Consider the following 9,441-nt stretch of genomic DNA (forward strand, 5'->3'; position numbering starts at 1 on the left):
TGTTCTTTGTACAATTTCATTCTGCTCTTTATACCTGTGTTATTGTTAAAATTTTCAAGTATTCAGAGAAAATGTTGATCAGGTAAACAATAAGGAAGGCAATGGCTGTTTAAAGCACACTTGCAGTTAGTATCACTGAAACCTGGTGCTTTTCCCCTTGTTACACCAACTTGTCTCTAATATTAAACTTGTTTATTGGGAAAAAAACAACAACTAGAAAGCAATTTGTGACAGTGCAAGAAAAACTTTAACAAATATTGCTTTAAAATATTATTCAGAAAGACAAATATTAGGAACTATAAAATGTAAAGTGATCTTATTTGCATTAGATTTACATGTGCAGAGGTCTACTAGATGTCTCTTCAATGTGCCAGGCAAAGCTGAGCTGACTGACTAGGCATACAGCCCATTTTGAAGGATACATTATCCCTTTTCAAAGGCATAAAGAAGCTATTTGTAAACAAGCAAGTTCAGAAACTCAGTAGAAGGAAGAGTGTGCTGCCATTTTGCAATGCTACAATTGTCATTTTTGATTAAATGAGTTTAAGAAACCCACGATTGCAAGAAAAGAAACATCAGCTGGAGACTTTACATGTCATTCCAAGTAAACCCTATTGTCAAATCGGACCAGTTACAAACACAAGATCACAGCTGCATTTGCCAAGAAAAGGGATACTACATCCATACAAGAGGTGCCTTCAGTATCTTTTCATGACACTGTCACACGTAAACAAGAAGTCTCAAAGAATGACCAACTACATTGTAGGAGAAAACTTTGCAAATAGAAATAAGCACTGATGCGAGGTAATATACAGAAGTAACCATTTGTTTAAGGCTCAATTTATTCTCCATTAAAACTCTCTTCTTTTAAAAGGCATTGAGTAGGTAATACTGAGTTTAAGTATTTAATAAATACAAGTTCAGAAATTGATTAAAGAAATCAATTAAAATATTAAAAATGAACTCTTGCATATTAGCCATTATATGAACTTAGAAAGCTATAAAAGGACTGATAGATAAAGAACAGATTTTTAAATGTATGGTAAACATGCTAAGCATTCTGATTAAGGTGTGTGGATCCTGGAGGCCACCAACCTTATGCACTTAGATGTATGGCAATGTGCTGTAATAGAGACAGGTTTACCAAGGCTCAGCTCTGCAACCTGGGCTGAAAGTTCTCCAAAGCAGCATCTGTGCAAGTTTCCTCTGAGTTTTATCTGCAATTTAAACAAAATAACTAATGAAAGCCATATTCAATACACATTCAAAGTGAACTCAGCTTCTCCCGCAGTGCAGAACAGCTAGTTTTCCATACTGGGCTCTGAAGCACTGCTTTACACAGCAGCATCCTTGAAGTTCTCCTCCTCTAATTCTGATAATACAAGAGGCAAGCAGGTAACAACTTACCGCTGTGAACTTCGTATCAGCTGCCCCTGGGATACTGAATTGCTACTAAAGACCTGAAACAGCTACGAAATTTACATTCTCCTATATACACTAGGCTTTGCACTGGTGTTGAGGAGGCACTACATCACCCAGCAATACGAACCAATGACATTTTGCACAAGTTCTGGGGACAGGTAGATGAGCCAACTAATCCAGTTTTGACATCTGAATTCTCAGCATTCAGATCCTCTAAATTCCTACTATAAAAATAAACCCTTAGGATTCATCAGACAGCCTCAGCAGGGACAGAAGCGTATGCCACTGTTCTCAATCAAGCACACAAGTGTAAGTAGTGTTACCAATGTGACCAATAAATCTTTGTATTTCTGATAACTTGCTTGCACTTCATAAGATTTATCTGCAGAGGTACCCTAAAAGCCTCAGTCGAAGCTCAAAATGTGTCCTTCATATGCACGCACATGCACTTCACAGAAGCTTGACGCTTGGCTTTTCAGGGATTTTTATGAGTCTTCTCTATTCTTGAAGTCATTTTTTCCATAGGAGTTGGGACCTTATGTTTCCTACTGTACTGTTTCTTTTCAGCTTTTGATTTGCTCTCGATTAACAGGTTGTTGCTAGAGAATGCTCTAACATAGTCAGGGTCCCCCTTCTTGCCTAACAACTGCTCACCCCCAACATTCAGGAGCAGTAGTCCTGTGCTGACAAGATCAAACAGTTAGGTTTTGCTTGCTTGCTTCTTTGTTTTCCAACTAACAGTAACTGTTACCCAGTCTGGTGAGCATGTGTCCCCCGTACACTGTTACTGGTCCACAAGTTTTAGATGGGGAGGGTCCCTGTACTGTCCAAAGAGCCAACAAATGCTTAGCTTCTAGCAGGGATGGATTAGACCTGTTTAATAGGTGTTTTATCTTTGCTTAGAGCACAGGAAAGGCAAACTACTTACACTGCAGCTCCATCCCAAAACTTCAGCTAAATCCAGCATCCAGTGCTGTGGCTAGCAAAGAATTGCTGGGAATAGTAAGAACAGAGAAAACAAGCAATGGCATTTTCCTTTCCACCACATGCTCTTTCAGCATCCCTGTCTTTGCAGGTTAGAGACCTCTCAATTCAGATTTGTCATCTTGCCGTTTAACTTGTGTTTAGTTACTACAGTTAGCACCATATAGTACCTTATCTGGCTTCACTTGCCCATGAAATTTCTATAGCACTCTCTATTCTGTTCTGCGAGCAGGCAGGAGAGGGGGATGTTAGGCAACACAGTAGGATAAATTTGTCCAAGTTGCATAGCCACACAGACCAGAAGACAGAACTGAATGCTTTCAGTTTTTATCCCTAGAGCAGAGTACTCTTCCTTCAGCACTTGCTAGTATCAGTTAGTCATGAATGGAGGGGACAGAAATCACTAATCAACATCAGTCTTTCACCCCAATATTAAGGTGTTCCCCATCCAATTAGTACCTCTACAGAAAACCTTTAATGCACCAGCAGTGTAACAGGTGCCATATTTTAAAGAAGATTTAAAATACGAAACACTGACATACTAAAAATTCAAGAGAAGTACTAGAACAAGGAACAGAGAGCAGCTACTGGAAATCTCACATCTCTGAATGCAATAATGAAATGACAGAAGACCACTGCAGAAGCAGGAAAGGGGAGGGGGGGGGAAACAGGATGCAAGAACAACACACATTTTTAAAAGGAACTATGGGTTATCCTGATTATGTAGTTACATTCCATCCTTCATTTCAGCCGAGGTGGCTGACTGGAACAGTAACTTAAGCAAATGCTACTCAAAAATGTTGTGAAAGAACCTACACAACATCATACTTGACAGATAGGCTGGGGTATCAGTACCAAAAAGAGGTAAGTAGTACCTACTAGTTAAAATTGACACTGAAAATTGACACTGAAACAGCCTTAGATAAAACCAGGTCCAGCATATACTCCACCTCCCATCCCTCCCCTCCATCAGAACTGTAGAGACACAAACTGTTTCTACATACTTCATTCTGAACTAACTGATCCAGACCTAAGACGACTCCTGGACACAGACAGGTCACAGAACTCAGAGACAATGAAGATTATGCTAGGACAAAGCTATAGTTCAAGCCCACTTCCTACACACAGGTTTTCAGACAGCTGGTTCCTCTTCCTCAGTTTCACTTTACCTAGGCGGGGTCACTGCTAAAGCAGATGTTTGAGAAGCAGCAATTGTTACCTGGATCACAGATAAGCCCAGGAATTATAAAGCTGGTTACAGCTATCACAGGACACCATCAGCAGCTCCCCTGCACATCAGACAGAAATTATCAGGCAGCAAAGGCTTATCATAAACTTAATGAGATCCTTACACCTACTCAAAGAACAAGGACAGAGGTGGGAGCCAGGAAGAAGAAAATATCCCAAAAGTGTTCAGGCTGAAATGAAAGATATGGAGCATGAAGCCTGTGAAGAGCCAGGACAAGTAATAAGAAAAGAGGTTCCAGACATGGCGAGTTCTGGACTGAATAAGAAGCTGCTTAGGAAAGAAAGACTTGCTTGTTTGGCACAGGTGACAAGACTACATCGGGCACAAGCAGCATCTCCTAGAAGCAAAGTAATTTGCTGCTAGAGGCTTGATGTGACACTATGAGCTAGGCAGAATAAAGGAGAGGAAATGTGCATTACAAAAGCTTAGGATCCTCTATCTCAAGAGATCACAAAGACACAAGAATACAGAGGCTTCTTCTGAAGCAAGAGCAGGCTTAGGAAACTCATCAAATCTAGGCATAAGTTATGATTCAAAGGAATAACATATGGCCCTGCCCTCTGCCTGAATTTCACTTTTAAGATTAAACTTGATACTTAATGCTAAATCCAGAAGCAGCCAGATTACAAAGACGACTCACTTAGAAGTAACCAATTCTGGAAGTATAAATTTCATGGAAAAAGGGCCTGATTTTGCCAGAGTTGAAGACAGCAACCTGCACAAAACGAACCACTAGTAACCCAGGGGACTGCCATAACCTTTGGCATGATATTTCAAGTCCACGTACTCGTATTTGTGAAGCTGCCTTAGAAATAGCTGAAACATCGCATTACTGTAGGGGATTCAAGATATTAACCCTGCAGCACTCTGTTAAAAAAAGCAGTAATTCCTTTGATTTACTCTTTCCTATAACTCTATAAGGCTCTGCATGTGTTAGAGATTAGTGTACAAGGAAAGATTTTATTTGTATTTTTCCCTGCTCCAATACAAGCAGTTTGCTCACCTTTCAGCAAGCAAATCTTGAACTTAAACACACCTTTCACATGGTGACAGCAGCCTTTCTCTATTTCACAGAACTGGAGATAAAAACATCACGTATTATCTTTAGTATGACAGTGCTAGGGTCACAAGTATCTACAGTTTTACATTCACAAAGTACTTGATAACAATCTGAAAGACAAGCTTTGAGACTTCACTCTCTGACCTTGTACTCAAGACCAAAGAGGATACATAGTCCAAAGCTGCCACTAATAACCTATTTTCCCTTTTGTCACTCAGACACAAAAAGCTCCTTTGACTCAAGCACGAGTTACTAACATGGCAGTCAGAGCCTAAGCCTCAATCAGTGCAGCTGTCAAGAGGGGCAGTTCCTTCCCCTGAATTTTCATGTACTCCCTCATCCCTGCACTTGCCCTCAGAGAACACATCAAGTTGTTTGCCAAGACAGGTCCAACAGACAACTGAATGTCTGATGGCCCAGCTGGCTGCATGCAGAGTGTACCAACGACACAGAAGAGCCCTTTTCAGTAACACGGATTCAAACTGATGGTGAAACCAGACCTGCAACAGCTACAAGGCAAAACAAGAGCAGTGGGGGTTCCAGAACCACCTCGCACAGGAACGACAGTGCTGCTATGTGCAGGGGAACAGCAGATCCATTTACACAATCATGTCAAAAAGGTACTGAAAAAGATCACCACGTGTGTGAAGGGCCAAGAGCAGCTACCCTTGTGGAAAAAAATAAAAATCAAAGCAATACCCAAGACAAGGGAAGCTTTATGGAGGCCCCTCTGAACACTGCGCTCTTGCCACACCTCTTATGAATCATGGGGAAGGGACAGAGTCGTGCACTGGGAAGCCATTTTATAGTGTGTTCTCTGCACTAGAGATTTTAGATGAAGAGCACTTTGCACAAGTCCTTGGCTAGTACATGTGGGCTTCAAGAACTGCTCACAACTCAGGGTGGTTCTCTTTTAAACTTACTCCACTGACAAGGCAGAATTGTACTCTAAGCACATTCAGTTTCTGTACCACAGAATTTTTTAGTTTTTTTAAACAAGCTCAAGGTCTTCTCAGCAAAACTATTGGGAAACTTGGTCACAATAATGCCACTGAACTCCAAGGTAATTCCCATTACTTGAAAATAATTCAAATACCAACTACAACCAATGAAGAAACCCACTGCAACATCACAAAACATGATTAAGGATAATGTAATGTCAAATACAGCACTGACAGTCAAAATAGGTGCAGATGAGATCATACTTTGTCTCTCTGTGAAACTGCTGAAAGTAAATGCAGTGTTCCCTGACTAGCCCTACTGAAGTAACGCAAGAAGTCCATATGACTCAAGTAATCATATGCAACAAAATGAAGCTTCCATCTCTTTTGGAAGAAAGCTACTTCCAGGTAAGAGTATTTTATTTCAGACTCCCTATCTCAATTTATCTGCTTACTTAAACAGCATGCTTATGCACCTCAATTAGTTATGACTGTTCCACCAACCTGCTCTGTATGGCCATGATTGAGGTTTTTCTTAATTTCTCTCACTGGACGATGCAAGTTGTACAACACTGATCTTGTTTTTCAGGCAGGGAGGCATAGTTCATTTGCCTGACGATCTCAGCAAACAGTTCATCCACCATTGTTTTGCTCTTGGCTGAGGTCTCCATGAAGGGACAGCCCCACTCCTGAGCCAGGGCTCTGCCTTCTGCAGACAAGACCTCCCTCTCTGACTCCAGATCCACTTTATTCCCCACTAGGATCAGAGGAACCTTCTCGTATCTCTTCACCCGGACAATCTGGTCCCTCATCGGCTTGATGTCCTGATCAAACAATCCAACTGGTTAGTACATGTAAGCAATATGAAATTGCTATATTACAGAAGCACATTTCAGTAACCCGCACATGCAACTGAATATTCAAAATACATCAGAAGCCTTCTTAAATTCATGCAGATCTAGAACTCAGAGGAATTTCACTACCCATCTTCAATAAATACTGTTTTTTTTATTTTATAGAAATGCATACACATTTTATAAAATGTATGCATATATACAAACAGAAAGTGACTAAAAGAAATTTTTGATTCAGGTAGAGGAAGATACAGTACAGCTGCTCTGAAAGTTGATTTCAGTTTTCTGAAAAAAACTGTCTCAAGTCTAACGACCTGTAACATTAGCAGTAGCATGCCATTACACAATCATTTAGGAAGCTTGTGTTTAGTTTACAGCTTGAGAAAGCTAGTAATTTAAATAAAGTCTTCTCACTTCTGGAATGCTTAGAATAATTCATTGCAAACACACTTAATCACATGTAAGTAACCAAATTAGAAGCTGTAAAGAGATTTTATTACCTAGAGATGCATTTATTCAAGTCTGAGCTAACATCGGGAGTTTACACTTGAAAGTCTGAGTCAGCCTCCTCTGCTCCCTGAGTGTTTTAAGTTACTATCAGTACTACTAAGTTCTACAAATTCTTGCATAGTTCCAAGACAAAGCAATTTAAGCTTTTGAAGTTACCACTGTGTAAAAGAACTGCAGAGAGTAGTTTACACCTACAAGCTTCAGAGTAAACACGCTACAGACAGACAATTAAATATTAACAGGGTGAATTACTAACTCCATGCCCATTCCTCAAATACTTGGGGGTCCTCAAAATAAGCAAAAAAGATGGGAGAAGTATCCCAATGTCACCGCTGCTGTTTTCCAAAGAAAGTATGCCTTCAGCTTGTACTCAGGATACACCGAGGCCTCTGCTAAGATAAAGTTTAGTCTTCAGCATAAGCAAACACCCTGCTTCAGTGGGGGTGTACAAGGTTTTGCCAGGCAGCTGGAATACACCCAACTCAGCAACTGAAGCCAACGCAGTAGTTGCATATCCCTGCGCTGCATGCAGGGCTTGCTAAATCCATTTATTCCCCACAAATAAAGCATCACTTCTAGAGGCAGCTTAGACCAGCTACCGGCTTGAGACATTTCTCTTTTTTTTTTTTTTTTTTTTTTGAGAGTCTTTATAGTAGAAATAAAATCCAGACCCACGAATTATCACATATGGCTTGCTTCTCCTCTCCATTACACCACCTACGCTGGGAAAGCATCGAGCTTATGCTGGGCAGGAGTATATTTTGGGGGGAGGGGGCGGAAAATAGCAGCTTACTTAACAAGTCACAGCTGCAAAACAATAAGACTCTCTTCAAGCCCAACTGACGAAACAGGCCTTTTAATACGGAGAGGGCAAAAGGGAAGTCCTCATCTTAATATCGAGTGATTTCTTCATAAAAGGGGATTGCCAAAAGATTTCTGTTGGGGAAGTGAGAGCGGGTCATTGTTCTCCAGCACTGCGTGGGATTTAACAATGGTGGCACCCTGATAAGTACCTGCAAAGTAAGCAGTTTTCCATCAAGGATGCAGGGCTGGTAAACGCACTTTCCAGCGGGGCATTTTCACTTTGGCCCCTCCGGAGATCAAGAGCTTACAGGCACACATGGCTAACCCTAGAACTTCCTCCTCGGCCCAGAGCCTTCTCCAGGGCAGGAACGGCTGCGCCGAGGAGGGGACGCCGGGGCCGGCCGCCTCCCAGCCCCACGGAGCTGCCGCCCCCGCCAAAGGCCCGGGCGAGGTTACCTGGAAGGACTGCTGGTTGACCAGGCTGTAGACGAGGATGAAGCCCTGGCCGTTTTTGATGTAGAGATCGCGCATAGAGGCGAACTGCTCGGTACCCGCCGTGTCGAGGATCTCGAGCACCGAGGGGGACGAGTCCACCTCGATCTCCTTGCGGTAGAAGTCCTCGATGGTAGGGTCGTACTTCTCGATGAAGGTCCCGGTGACGAACTGCACCGTCAGGGCGGACTTCCCCACCCCCCCGCTGCCCAGCACCACCACCTTGTACTCCCGCATCGGGCCCCGCAGCCGCTCGCCGCTCCCCTGCCGGGCCCGCCGCCGCCGCGGCCCGGGCCTAGGGCAGGCGGCAGCGCGGCCCTCGCATAGCCCCGGCCCGCCTGAGGAGAAGGGCGAGGCCCCGCTGCTCCCGCGCCGGCCTGAGGGGGAAGAGACAGCCATTAGGGCCCGGCCTGGCGAGGCGAGGGCCCGCCGCCGCCCGCCACCCCGCTCCTTACCGCCGCGCCTCACTCCATCCCGCCGCGCCTCCGCCGCGGGAACCGCCCGGCAGCAGCCGCCCCCGCCCGGAAGGATTATGCTGCAGCACCCGGGGGCGCGCCCCTCCCCGCCGCTTTCTCCGGTCACTTCCGGCGCGGAGCTCCGGCAGCGCAGGCTGGGCACGCCCCGCGACGGGCTGCGTCACCGCCTGCGCAAACAGGGCCCGGACGCTCAATGCGGCGACACTCTCGGCGGGGGACAGGTTTGAATGTGGCACCGAGGCAGCCCCCGCCGCCTCTCGTGCTCGGGGGACCAGTTTGCGTGTTGCACCCAGGCGCGCTGCTCGCCTCCTGCGGGGGGACGTGTTTGCGTGTGGCACTGAGGCGTGCTCCCTCGCCCGGGCTCGGAGGGAGCATCCACCCCAACATGGCGGCTGCCACCAGCCCCGGGTCGCTGCGGCGGAGCCGTGCCGGGGGCGGGGGAGGGAGGCGGCCCCCGAGCTGTGCGGCCACACACGCCTCCTCAGTGTCCCCTCACGCCGGGCCCGGAAGGGCCGGATGTCTCTGCGGGGTGAGCGCAGGCCCCGCGGCCGATCGAGCCCGGTTCTGCCGCCGGCCGCCTGCTGTGAGGCCGAGCTGCTTCCGGCGCTCTGGCGGCACCGGAGCTTTCCATCATACAACTCATTCTTAA

The 9,441-nt window shown here is 45.2% G+C and overlaps 1 protein-coding gene across 1 annotated transcript; it reads right to left on the reverse strand.

Annotated features, from left to right (window-relative positions):
- Positions 1-6,201: 6,201 nt before the first annotated feature.
- RAP2C (RAP2C, member of RAS oncogene family) lies at positions 6,202-8,553 on the reverse strand (the record flags this gene model as incomplete). Its single annotated transcript, XM_082004297.1, has 2 exons — positions 6,202-6,480; positions 8,281-8,553. 2 exons carry the CDS (start codon positions 8,551-8,553, stop codon positions 6,202-6,204), a joined length of 552 nt encoding a protein of 183 aa, XP_081860423.1.
- Positions 8,554-9,441: the final 888 nt, after the last annotated feature.

This window comes from Phaethon aethereus (assembly GCF_964289735.1).
Source record: "Phaethon aethereus genome assembly, chromosome: 10".
NCBI lineage: Eukaryota > Metazoa > Chordata > Aves > Phaethontiformes > Phaethontidae > Phaethon > Phaethon aethereus.